Source organism: Dipodomys spectabilis, unplaced genomic scaffold (genome assembly GCF_019054845.1).
Source record: "Dipodomys spectabilis isolate Male_0828 unplaced genomic scaffold, ASM1905484v1 ptg000098l, whole genome shotgun sequence".
Lineage (NCBI taxonomy): Eukaryota > Metazoa > Chordata > Mammalia > Rodentia > Heteromyidae > Dipodomys > Dipodomys spectabilis.
In genome coordinates, this window is record NW_024870775.1 from 8882847 (window position 1) to 8896454 (window position 13608).

The 13608-nt window shown below is 51.5% G+C and overlaps 1 protein-coding gene across 2 annotated transcripts; it reads left to right on the forward strand.

Annotated features, from left to right (window-relative positions):
* The first annotated feature begins 977 nt into the window (after positions 1-977).
* Positions 978-13381, forward strand: CUNH7orf26 (chromosome unknown C7orf26 homolog). 2 transcript variants are annotated; one of them, XM_042686956.1, is made up of 6 exons: positions 978-1222; positions 1795-1959; positions 5550-5715; positions 9196-9723; positions 10465-10504; positions 12697-13381. In XM_042686956.1, exons 1-6 carry the CDS (start codon positions 1031-1033, stop codon positions 12896-12898), a joined length of 1293 nt encoding a protein of 430 aa, XP_042542890.1. In that variant the 5' UTR covers positions 978-1030; the 3' UTR covers positions 12899-13381. The 2 variants fall into 2 exon arrangements, with proteins under 2 accessions (XP_042542890.1, XP_042542889.1); XM_042686955.1 differs by having other exon boundaries at positions 979-1222; positions 1738-1959.
* The last annotated feature ends 227 nt before the right edge of the window (positions 13382-13608 follow it).

Consider the following 13608-nt stretch of genomic DNA (forward strand, 5'->3'; position numbering starts at 1 on the left):
TGCCAGAGGATTTTCGTGATCTTAACCTCACCCTCATTCACTCCTGCCCTGGCTGGTTGCTTGCTTTAACTTTAATCAATTTTCCTGCCCTGTCGAAAAATTCTGAAGTGAGAGTGCCATCTAGTTCAGTGCAGAAAGGAGGTGGTATAAATACTGAGGTCTGTAGGGTGGCCTGGTGTCCCAGAGAGGAACTTGGCGGCCTGTGACCTTGCAAGCTACGAAAATGCCCATGGCCCTCCAGGGCTAGCGGGCCAAGGGTCAGCAGCCAGAGAGGCCAGGCCTCCGGAGAGAACTTGGAGATGGGTGTCCTGGAAAGGAAGTAGGAACGGGGGCAGGGAGCCCATGGCTTCCCCAAAGGATGCAACTTCAATGGCTGGAGCCCGGAGAGCCCCAAAGTTCGCTGGCTCCAAGCCGAGGTCCTGCGCCCTTGCCCCGTCCCAACAGGTGGAAAGCACGGTGGAGGCTCTGAGCGCGGTGACCGCAGGCCAGGGCGCCTCCAGGGGTAGCCATGGGGGGGCGCCGGACCCGGCCGCGTGCGTCCCCGCGGCCTGGCGGGGCGGGGCCTACCTGCGGCGGGGCGGGGCCGACCTCTGACACACCGCCTCCCGCCCGGCCGTGCCGCCAGGGGGCGCCCTCCGGAGAGCGCGAGGCCGCAGCCTGCGCTTGGCCTCTGCGGGCCGCCGTCGCTCGCCCGGCATTCGGCCGCCGTTCGGCTGCGCGGCGTCGGCTCCCGCAGCTCTGGGCGGCGCCGCAGTCGGACCCCGGGCGCCCGCTGGCCGCCAGCGGCGGCGGCGGCGGCGGCGGCGGCGAGGGCCTCGCGAGCGGGCCCGCATCAGGTAGCGGCGGGAAGACGGGCGGGCGCCGCGACTCAGCCCGCCGTGTCGGGGCGGAGCCCAGGCCGCGCCTCTTTGTCTCCCCCGCAGGCGGCGGTGGCGGCGGCGGCGGCGGCGGCGGCGGCGGCGGCGCGCGTCCCCGGCCGCCGGGGCGGAAGTGGACGCGCGGGGCGCCGGGCCGCGGCGGCGGCCGCACCATGAGCGACATCCGGCACTCGCTGCTGCGCCGCGACGCGCTGAGCGCCGCCAAGGAGGTGCTGTACCACCTGGACATCTACTTCAGCGGGCAGCTGCAGAGTGCGCCGCTGCCGCTCGTGGACAAGGGCCCCGTGGAGCTGCTGGAGGAGTTCGTGTTCCAGGTGCCCAAGGAGCGCGGAGCGCAGCCCAAGGTGCCCGGCCCCGCCGCGCCCCTCCCCTCTGCCGCCGGGGCGCTCCCTCAGCCCGGCTCCCGACTCATTCTCCCCACGCTCACGCCCGTCCCTGCCCCGCGGCCCTGGGGCATCGCTCAGCCCATGCACCCCCTGCCCCGAGGCCTTGGAGCTTCACTCAGCCTGCCTGGTTTGCAAGCTAGTGGCAGCCTCTTCTCCTCCCCTCTCCCCCCCCTCCCCCATTGGTAGCTCTCCACTGAGACATTTTAGGAATTGCTTACCCCCCCCCCCCAAAGGCTTCTTTATCTAGAGTCGCCACCCCATGGGGCAGCCTGAACTCTTCGAAGTGACAGCTAATGTCACAGGACTTTTTCTTGATCTGCTCCCTGGGGCCTGCTCTTTTTCGGAAGGGTACGGGGTACACACTGGGGGCGGGAAAGGAATCAATCCCCTGCTTTTTTCTTTCTTCCTCTGTACTCTAACCAGCCTGTGAAAACCACACCTCTCACCGTTTCCCCCCGGGTTTGTTTTTACAGAGACTGAATTCTCTCCAAGAGCTTCAACTACTTGAAATCATGTGCAATTATTTCCAGGAGCAAACCAAGGACTCTGTGCGGCAGATTATTTTTTCATCGCTTTTCAGCCCTCAAGGGAATAAAGCTGATGACAGCCGGATGAGCTTGTTGGGGAAACTGGTCTCTATGGCTGTTGCCGTGTGCCGAATCCCAGTGTTGGAGTGTGCGGCCTCCTGGCTCCAGGTACTGCTAGCCTTCCTCCTGGTATTCCGAAGTCAAGCTTGCTTTTAGGGCTTTCCATGGAGCAGGATTCCTGGAGAGATCTTGACACAGTCTTTACAAATGCACTGTGTCACTGGGTCATTGTTGTGCTTGGTGACATCAGCACCCCAATTTTGTATACAGAATGTAAAAATCCTCACTAACAGTCGATAGTGGTAGATTAAGTCATTTAATGAAGAAAGGGCTTTAGAACAAGTGAAAAAATCCTTTTCTTAAGCAAAATAGGAATTTGAAAACAGTATGCATTCAGTCTCAAAGACAGGATTTTTCTTTTTTAAAAGATCATTGTGAGTCAGGCTAAGAGGCTCAGATCTGAGGATCATGTTTGGAAGTCAGCGCAGGCAGGAAAGTTCATGAATTTTTATTTCCAGTTAACTATCAACAAGTGGTGGCTCATGTAAGGAGAGCACCAAGCAACCTTGAGTGAAAAGGCTAAGGAACAGCACCCTGGTCCTGAGTTCAAGCCCCAGCACTGCCACACACACACACACACACACACACACACACACACACACACACACACACACACACACACACACACACACACACATAGTCAACTAATGATGATGTATATCCTTTGAAGTTGGTTTTTGTTTTTTTGGTGTGTGTGTAACACTAGTTTTAAACTCAGGGCCTTGTCCTTGCTGAGCATGTGCTGTACCACTTGAGTCAAGTTCTCTGCCCTTTTTTGCTTTATTTAATTTTCAGATAGGGTCTTGCTTTTTCTGCTAAGGCCAGCTTCATGCTGTGATCCTCCTGTTTGTTTCCCAGTAGCTGGGATTTTAGGGGTCTATTACCATGCCTAGCTTATTGGTTGAGATAGGGTCTTGCCAACTTTTTCTTCAGGCTGGCCTCCAACTTCTCTGTCTTCCCAACCAGAAGGTTGCTTTTTATACAGGTAGATCAGTAAGCATGTGGGTTGTTTTGCACAGTTTGATGGTGACATCACATAGTTGTTGGTTTCCTTATTGAATGTATGAAAGGAAAAAGTATTTATAATAGATTTAGTTTTAGAAGGTATTTTTCAAGACGTCTTTGGTTTTACTATTTTGCTATTTAAGGGTTAAAAAACAAACACTCCACACAGTAGCTATGTGGCTAATCTATTCTTTAGTGAAATTAACAGAATGTACCCTGGTCAGTGTCATAAACCTGCTTCTTGACCAAGTACTTGGAATTTTGTCTGTCTTTCCCCTCACCCCCTCTCTCTCCTCCCCTCTGTCTCTCTTTCTCTTGGTCTCCCTCTCCCTCTTCTTTTTGTGCTGACTTGAACTCAGGACTTGGGTATAATCCCTGAGCTTTTTATAAGCTCAAGGCTAGCTTTCTACCACTTGATCCACAGCTCCATTTCCAGCCTTTTGGTGATGAGTTGTAGATACATGTTTTATGGACTGCTCTGGCTGGCTTTGATTCTCAGATCTCAGTGTCCTGAGTAGCTAGGATTATAGGTGTGAGCCACTAGTACCCAGCTTTCTGTTTTTCTTACAACCTTTGTCCATATGATTATGTGTAGCCCCAATCCAGTGTCTATGGATCATTTGTGTTGTGTTTGACCTCAAGCTTGATTACCTTTCACTCCTTGGCAATTTTAGTGAAGCTGAGTTAAGCCTCTTCTAGTGTTATCATGTAATTTAAAATTTATCTCATCTGATGGTGTTGTGCTGGCATTTTGGCAACTGAAGGCAGATGACTACCAAGAAAACCATCTTCAGTAATCCTAGCTACTCAATAGGCTGAGATCTGAGGATTGTAGTTCAAAGCCAGCCTGGGCAGGAAAGACTGTGAGACTCTTATCTTGAATAAACCACCAGAAAACTGGAAGTGGTGGTGTAGCTCAAGTGGTAGAGCACTCGCTTTGAGCTGAAGAGCTGAGGGACAGTGCCTAGGCCCAGAGTTCAAGCCCCATGACCAACAAAAAAAAAAAAAAGAAAGAAAGCCATCTTCATAGCTTGAGTTTGGTCCTGTCATATGAGTTTTCTCCTGAGAGCAGCAGAGAGATCATGTTGTGATTGACTGCTCTGGTCCTGTGTGAGCAGTCAACCAGCTGCATGAGCCGGCTGTCCTTGCTGTCCTCTGTAGTCCAGTGGGTGTCCTGGAATAGCATCTTGAGCAAACCTAACCCTACCATTTTTTTCCCTAAACCATTATGAATTTGTGTGTGTAGAAGATGTGTCTCTTTAGGAACAAGGACATTTTCTTATACAACCATAATACCATCACACCTAAGAAACTTGATGGGGGGCTGGGAAGGTGGCTCAGTGGTAGAGCGCTTGCCTTGCATGCATGAGGCCCTGGGTTCGATTCCTCAGCACCACATAAGCAAAAAGAAAAAAAAAAGCTGGAAGTGGCACTGTGGCTCAAGTGGTAGAGTGCTAGCCTTGAGCTGAAGAGTTGAGGGACAGCGCCCAGGCCAAGAGTTCAGGGCCCACGACCAGACCCAAAAAAAAAAAAAAGAAACTTAATGGTCATGGAATACAGTTATCTATGATACAGCCTGTATTCAGATTTCCCTAATTGTCTCCATATTGCTTTTTTTCTTTTGCAGTACATTATCTGCTAGGTAGTTGTTCTATTTGCCACTGTTGAGCACAGCCACAGCTAGTAATAGTTACACAGGTGGGAAGGAATAGATGGGAGGGGGGTGACGCATGACCTGGAAGTATTATAGAAACCTCAAGGGAGTAGGATTGGGCTGGGAAGGTGGCTCAGTGGTAGAGCGCTTGCCTTGCATGCATGAGGCCCTGGGTTCGATTCCTCAGCACCACATAAGCAAAAAGCAAAAAGCCGGAAGTGGCACTGTGGCTCAAGTGGTAGAGCGCTAGCCTTGAGCTGAAGAGCTGAGGGACAGCGCCCAGGCCCAGAGCTCAGGCCCTATGACCGGACTTCCCCCCCCCCCCCCAAAAAAAAAAAAAAAAAAAAAGAAAAAAAAGGGAGTAGGATTGTAAGGGGAATTTGGGAGTGGTGCCAATGCAGGCATTTTCATCATGTGAGAAACTTTTATTTATTTTTTTTGTGCCAGTTCTGGGGCATAAACTCAGGGCCAAGATGCTGTGTTCCTTAGCTTTTTCACTCAAAGCTGGTGCTCTACCACTTGAGCCACAGCTTCACTTCCAGCTTTTGGTGGTTTATTGGATGTAAGAGTCTCACAGACTTTCCTGCCTGAGCTGGCTTTGAGTCAGAATCCTTAGGTCTCAGTCTCCTGAGTAGCTAGGATTACAGGCGTGAGCCTGGCATTTGTTGTACCTGTTGGGTTTCACTAGTACTCCAGTAAGGTTACCAGATGTATCATTTCCTCACCCAAAGTCAAAGATGATCTTTCCTAAGAGTGGGCAGATTTGTGGGTCACAGCTGCTCCACTGCCTGGTAGCAAGGTGTCCTGTGTGGCACAGGAGTGAAGGAACATGGCTGATCCTAGTGAGGCTCTTCGAAGGGACCTGACTGATCTCCTTCAAAGGAGGCTGTTCTGTCCTTCTCCTGTCCTGTGTGGGTCTGTCCCTTCTCCTGCCTGCTGGCTGCTGCCTGCAGTGACACAGGCTGTGGTTTCTCCCCAGAGGACGCCTGTGGTCTACTGTGTGAGGCTGGCCAGGGCCCTCGTGGATGACTACTGTTGCTTGGTGCCCGGCTCTGTTCACACACTGAAGCAGACGTTTAGCGCCAGCCCACGGTTCTGCTGCCAATTCATAACATCCGTCACTGCACTCTACGACCTGTCATCAGGTAAGCCAAGACAGCACTGCTGTCAGTGAAGTCCTTCCTCCACACTTCCCCCTGAAGTGTATTTCTTTTTTCTTTTGTCAGTTGTAGGACTGGAACTCTGGGCATTGTCCCTGAACTCTTCAGCTCAAGGCTAGTGCTCTATCACTTGAGCCACAGCGCCACTTTGGATTTTCTTGAGGTTTATTGGAGATGAGAGTCTCACGGGTGTTCCTGCCTGGACTGGCTTTGAACAGTGATCCTCAGATCTCAGTCTCCTGAGCAGCAAGGATTACAGGCGTGAGCCACTGGCACCCAGCTGAAGTGTATATCTTTACTTTAGGGTCTAAAGCTAAAAATGCAAGCACTTAGACCCACACAGTTTGCTAAGTGACAACTTTCTGTAGTATTCTCCAAGTTCCAGGGGTAGAAGTGGCAAGTAGCCCCAAGACTTGGGCCTAGACAGAGTGTCTAAAGGCTTATGACCTACTTTATTTTGCAACCTATGTAACCTAGGTTGGCCTGGAACTCATCCTTCTGCCTCCTCCTCACAAGTGCTGGAATTTTAGGCACGTGCACCTTGCCCAGCTATGCAACTTGCCTTTTTATATTCCACTTTTTTTGGGGGGGGGGGGCGTCTGGTCGTGGGGCCTGAACTCTGGGCCTGGGCGCTGTCCCTCAGCTCTTCAGCTCAAGGCTAGCACTCTACCACTTGAGCCACAGCGCCACTTCCAGCTTTTTTCTTTTTTGCTTATGTGGTGCTGAGGAATCGAACCCAGGTCCACTTTTTACTGTGAAAATTTAAAATGTTTGGGAAAATTGGGAGAATAGTACAATAGACATTTATGTGCCTCATAACCACTAACAGCAACCAAAGATTATTCCTACATACATCCCACAAACTATTGAACATTTGTTGTTGATATCAGTTCTCAAGTATTTAAACTTATATCTCCTAGCTGTGTGCTGTTGGCTCACATCTGTAATCCTAGCTATTTATTCAGGAGGCTGAGATCTGAGGATTGGATTCAAAGCCAGCCTGAGCAGACAAATCTGAGACTCTTATCTAACCAGCAAAAAGCCAAAAGTGGAGCTGTGGCTCAAGTGGTAGAGTGCCAGCCTTGGACAAAAAAGCTAAGGGACAGCACCCAGTCTCCGAGTTCAAGACCCAGTATTGGCTCACATGTATGTGCGTACATATATACACCTTGTATCTTCTAAGATGTAGGACATCCCCTTATATAGCTATAATCCCATCATACTTAGGATTTAATGGTGAATAAAATATTATTACTATGATAGCCTGTATTCAGATTTTCTTTATTATCTTTATGTTGCTTTCCCCCCCCCCCCCTCAGTACTGGGGTTTGAACTCAGGGCTTCATGCTTGCTAGTCAGGCACTGTATTACTGCTAAGCCATGCTTCTATCTGTTTTCTGCTGCTGTTTTTAAGATAGCGTTTCACTTTAGCTGTTTTTAGGATAGCACTCCTGGACTGCCAACTACCTATTTTACACTTCCTGTTATTTCCGGAATGACAGATGTGTACACCTCTGTTGAGAGGGTGCTGCCTGGGCTGACCTGGCTCTCCTGTTCTCAGCCTTCCAAGTAGTCTGGAATTACAGGTGTGAGCCATAACACCTGGCTCTGATATTGCTTTTCAGTAGCCTCTTTTCCACTTTGAGGGATCAAGAGAATCAGGATCTCCAATTAGGGATGATGCGTTATACATAATTGTCGGGCACTTTGTTCTCCCCACCCAGTGTTCTCCCCACCCTGACTGCTGAGCCACACTCAGTCTACTCCTTAGTCTGTGACACTGACATTTTTGAAGAGCTTAGACCTGTTGTTTTACTGAATATCCCTGAACTTCAGTTTGTCTAGTTGTTTCCTAATGAAAAGACAAGTTAAACCTTTTGGCAGCAGCCCAACATAGGGGAAGAGTGTCCTTGGTGTCTGGTACATGCTGGTTCTGCTTTTTGTGGTTGTTGTTGTTGTCAGTTGTGGGGCTTGAACTCGGCATGGGTGCTGTCCCTGAGCTTTGTTTGCTCAAGGCTAGCATTCTACCACTTTGAGCCACAGTGCCACTTCCAGTTTTCTATTGGTTAATTGGAGATAAGAGTCTCATGGACTTTGCTGCTGGGACTGGCTTTGAACAGTAATCCTCAGATCTCAGCCTCCTAAGTAGCTAGGATTACAGGTGTGAGCCATCAGTGTCCAGCTTGCTGGTTCTGCTTTGGTGACAGTTTTGAGACTTCCTTAGCATAATGCCAGTCGAGGTTCTTGGGTCTGTCTTGAGAGTGTTCTTCTCCATGGGAGAAGCCCATGGCCTAATCGCTGTCCAATAGCTGAACTCGGGTCAGACTGAAACAACAAGGAACAGCAAGAATTGACATCTGGGGTCTCACTGGCAGTAGGCTCTTCTGCCTGCCTCTACCACCAGGAGTGGGGCCCAAGGAACAAGGTTTGATAAGCAGGGCATGTAGTGTACTGACACTGTCCATGTCTGGTCATCTGTGGTCCCAGTGGGGCTGTGTGGCTCCCCAGCAGGGGCCAGGTGTGTTGCTTTCCTCCAGGAAAACTGACAGGCCTTGATGACCAGCTCTTTGCAGAGTTCAGCTCCAAGCCTGCTTTTCTACTAGCTCCATGTTCCTCCTTCTCTCCGCTCTCTTCTCCTCTGCCCTCTCTTTTACTCTGCCAGCACCAGTCATCATTGGCTAGCAGTCTACCACCTGAGCCATGCCTCTAACACCTGTTTTCTTGCTTTTAAGCTTTTTTTCCCCTCCCCGCTCCTCCCCTCTCCTCCTTTTCTTTTCGTTGAGGCACTGGGCAACCAGGCTGCTGAGGTCAGATCTGAGTCCAAATCTAGGAAATTACTTATTATCTCTGTGCCTCAGTCTCCCCATCCTTTGTGTGGGGACTGCGTGGGTCTATGTGCAGGACTGGCACATGGTAAGCATTGTCAACACTGGTCCTCATTATTACCATTTTATGTTTATTCTCTGGCTCATGCTGGGTCCTGGGACCACAGAAAGTCACACTGTACCTTAAGAAGGTTCTGCTTTTGGCCAGGGTTACCATTGGCCTCTCACAGATAACTGACAGGAATCTGAGCTGCAGAGGGCCAGGCCACTGCAGCTGTCACTACCCCATGGAGGAGACACTGAATAGAAAAACCCCTCCTGTGGAAAGTGGTCAGTGTGGATGTGGTTTGGGATGTCAGAAGTAGGCTTTATTTGAATGGACATTTAGGCTGTTTCCTCTGCATGATGGTACTCTTAAGAACTTCTGGCTTAAGTAATTTCTCAGTCTTCACCTTGACAGAGCTTCCTGGGCAGTGACTAGAGCAGGAGTCCACACCCTCCTAGGGTGGTGTTCCAGGAAAGGAGCCACGCCTCAGAGGTTGGAGTTGGTCAGTTAGGCTATGGACTAGGAGATCTGGTGTCTCTGTCCAGAGCTATTCCCAAGGCCAGGAGTACAGCTGACAATGTCTTTTGTTTACAGATGACCTCATCCCACCTCTGGACTTGCTAGAAATGATTGTCCACTGGATATTTGAGGACCCAAGGTTGATCCTCATCACTTTCTTAAATACTCCGATTGCAGCCAATCTCCCGATAGGATTTTTAGAGCTCACGCCCCTCATTGGGCTGATCCGCTGGTGCGTGAAGGCCCCCCTGGCTTACAAAAGGAAGAAGAAGCCCTGTTTGTCTAACGGGCATGTCAGTAGCAAGGTTGCCAAGGACCCGGGCGTGGGGCTGGATCGCGACGCGCACCTCCTGTACTCCAAACTCCACCTCAGTGTCCTGCAAGTCCTCATGACACTGCAGCTGCACTTGACTGAGAAGAATCTCTATGGGCGCCTGGGGCTCATTCTCTTTGACCACATGGTCCCATTGGTGGAGGAGATCAATAGGCTCGCGGATGAACTGAACCCCCTCAACGCCTCCCAGGAAATTGAGCTCTCGTTGGACCGGCTGGCACAAGCTTTGCAGGTGGCCATGGCCTCTGGAGCTCTGCTGTGCACCAGAGGTGGGTCCTCCCCCTGCCCTGCAAGCCTCCTGGAATTGCAATAACTCTGCCCAGGCAGAGAGAAAATAGACCCCCTAGATAGATACTGGGGGCAGGGCTCACCCCCATCAGGTCCTACCATGCTATACCAGGCACCACCTGGCTCTTTGTCCCAGACTCTTTGGGGACTCTTGGAGAACATAGGAGTTTTTTCCCCTTGAGCAGTTATCTTTTCCTATTATCCTTTCTCCAGAGGTGGTTTACATACAGTAAAAGGTGACGTGTTTGGTGAAACATTTACACTTAAACACTGCCCACTTAGGCATACCTTCCTACCTCCTGATTTGAGGAATTCTAGTGCCTCTGTATTCTGGTGCTCACAGTCCACCCTGGGAGTGGCCTGCTGCTTGGCTGTGTTTGCTCTGTCAGTGTTGATTTGCTTAAGGTCACCATGGCACCGCCAGTGGTGAGTTTTCTATCTTACCGCACTGCTGCTCCTGGACCACCTTGTATGGTTTATTGCTCAGTACAGCCTTGCCCCCGCTCTTTTGCAGCCACTTGACAAGCATCAGCAAATCTGCTCCCTTCTGAGCAGCTTCTTCTCTTGTGGGCCAGTTTGTTAAAGCAAGAATGGGAGAAAGGAGAAGCCAGTTTCAAAAGGATGCCGAGAACATGTAGCTCTCTTGCCAGCATCCTTGAGAAGTTTCAGCAAAGTTCACCTGTCTGCAGTCTGTTGCTTAATCATGTGTTTCCTTGTTTCAGATGACCTGCGAACGCTGTGCTCCAGGCTGCCCCATAACAAGTAGGTGCCCTGGGAGGCCTGCAGTGGGGCCAGCAGCACGGGGGGGGGGGGGGAGACATAGCAAGTGTCCAGTGGGGCAGACTCCTCCATCCTGATGCTTTAGCGAGGTGGTCTGCAAGGGCTTCAGTACCTGCAAAGTGGGAGGCAGAAGTGCTCGTGTGACCCTTGTGTGGGGAGTCCTAGGCAGAGTGTAAACTTGGAGGCTAGTATCTGGCTGGAGGTTGAGAAGGCAGCAGAGTGTGCTCCCCATGTCAGGGCAGGTCCTGCTGGAGCTCTGGGGAGAAACAGAGGGCCACCGACCTAGAGGCACGAATTGATCATATCCGTGCCAAGGCCTCTGGCCATAGGAACCTGGTTTCTGAGCAGTGCCCCGCTCTGCTTTGCTGTGACGTTGGGGTGGGCTTACTGTCTCCCAGCCTTGACTCCTGCTGGTGAAGAGAAATACCAGTCTGCCCTCCCATGGTCTGTGCTAAAGTGGAGTGGAGTTCTCATCCCTCTCCCCAATCACACTCATTGTGGGAAAAGCAGGAAGTGTCACTCACATTCTACAGAGTCCTGTCCCTGCGGCAAGTCCTCTGCCTCCTGTGATGTGTGTCTTCCTTTGAAAAATCAAGAGAATTCTGGTTTTACTTTGGGACTCATGGCCTTAGCCACCCACCCACCTGCCAGAGGGTTTTGTGAGTGGGATGAGAAAAAGCACAGGAAGCCCTTAGATAGGTGTGAGCCAGGTGTGTGAGGTCTAGTCAATGTGCACTGCTGCTCACTTCGGAACTTAGGGTGTCATGTCTGTGAAGCTATCCTTAGAAAAGAGGTCAAAGGTGTGCACAGAACTGTCTCGTGCAAACCACTTAGTCTTAAGAACCCAAGTCTTGGGAGAATTGGTAAGTGAGCCTTGTGCCTCTGAAAGGTAGAGTATTACATAGCCACTAAAAAACAGCAATTGTGCCAAACGCTGTTGGCTCGCACCTAGCTACTCAGGAGGTTGAGCTCTGAAGGCTCATGGTTCAAAGCCAGCACAGACAGGAAAGTCTGTGAGACTCTTATCTTCAGTGAACCACCAAAAAAGCCCAAAGTGGTGCTGTGGCTCAATGGTAGAACACTAGCCCTGAGTTCAAGCCCCAGGACAGGCACTTAAAAAAAAAAAAAAAAAAAAAGAATTGTGACCCCCTACACACAAGGGGACATTTCCATGGCAGGGTTTGCAGAAGTGAGAACTAGAGGGCAAGGCAGCAGCTCTCTTAGGAAGTTTCTCATTCAAAGAACCCAGCATTGGAAACTCACCGAGTTCAGGAAGGAGCATCCCTAAAAGTGGAGGGTAAAGAAAGATGGGCGAAGGCTAAGGCCCTGGGTAGGGAAGATGGCACTGGGGTGCTGTGGGCCTGGTGTGGAGAACTGGGAAAAAGAAGGGCTGCAGTTTCCCAAGGTGGGTCTTTTAATTTTTTTGGTTAGTCATGGGACCTGAACTCTGGGCCTGGGCGTTGTCCCTCAGCTCTTCAGCTCAAGGCTAGTGCTCTACCACTTGAGCCACAGCGCCATTTCCGGCTTTTTCCGCTTATGTGTGCTGAGGAATTGAACCCAGGGCCTCATGCATGCAAGGCAACTCTACCACTGAGCCACCTTCCCAGCCCCCCAAGGTGGGTCTTGACCAGTGGGCTGTTCAGGTTGGTGGAGGCTGTGGTTCAGACCTAGGTTGTATCCAAGGAAGCTGTACATGGTCTATTTCAAGATCATTTGGAAGGCCAACTTCTGTGAGGCGTATGAGTAGAGTCCATTCAGGACTGAGGCATGAAGAGTTAGTGAAACTACCTGCTGTCCTCACTGCCATGGTATGGATTGTTGTGCAGTCTACATAGGTGCAGAGACAGCTGAGCTGAAACTGGCCAATGTGTGGTGGGCCTCAATCCCCTGGGGCTGCAGAAGCCAGTGGGAGCTTCCACAGGGCCCATGGCCCAGGGTATAGACCTGCTCTTCATGTTCATTGCTGGGGTTCGTGGCTTTGCCCTTGGCTCTGTCCAGCCCTGGAGCTAAAGCCTGTCAATCCTTCCTCCTTCCTTGTGCCTCCATCCATGCCTCTCCTGGTCCGTGGGTGAGTGCCACCATTTCCAGCTGCCAGGTGCACTGGGACAGAGCAGGCCCCATAGGTCACAGAATGGTTGGAGTTGGCATCCTCACCCCTGTCCTTGTGCTTGCAGCCTCCTCCAGCTGGTGATCTCAGGCCCTGTGCAGCAGTCGCCACATGCAGCTCTCCCTCCTGGCTTCTATCCGCATATCCACACGCCCCCGCTGGGCTACGGGCCTGTGCCAGCCCACCCTGCCGCCCACCCTGCACTGCCCACGCACCCCGGGCACACCTTCATCTCAGGCGTGACCTTCCCATTCAGGCCCATCCGCTAGACCGGGCCTGTGCACCGCAGGGCGGTGGTGGTGTGCCTTCCCGCCTGGACCAAGGACGCCTTCAGAGCCAAAGGGGTGCTGGCCCCAGAGGGGCTTCAGGAAGCAGCAGGCAGAAGTCCTGAGTCGCTCAAGTCCAGGTGCCTCTTGGTCATATTCTTAAACATCCAGATTGGATGAATGAAAGGGAGGCATGCAGCTCTCTGCCGAGTGCCTGCATGGTTGCGTGCCAGTTCCCAGCCCCGGGGACCCCAGTGGGGAAGCCACTCTGCCAGCTCTGCCAGTCCCACTCCTGGCCTCGCTCCTCAGGACGTGATGCCCGCAGTCAGCTCCGGGAGTTCAGCTGGAACGGCCCCAGCTCGCTGCAGCTCCGGCACTGCTCAGGGACACCGGCGGTGCTTCCCGCCACCTCGGGAAGAAACTTGTTTTATTGGGAGTCTCCAAATTTTCCTTTCATATGATCAAATACATTTTTTCTAAACAGTTTTATAGACTTTATGGATTCTTTATTTGTGCTGGAGCTGAAATCCAGGGCCTTGCTCACACTAAGTGAGCTCTCTGCCATCGAGCTACCCCAGCCTTGCAGAGTGGATTTTAACAACATCATAAATGTGCTTATGCTGCCTGCTAAGGAGAGGTAACAGGTGGTGACAGAAATGTAGTCCTGGGTCCTTGCCCCACCTGCTCAGGTCCTGGTTCTTTGTTGCCCCAGC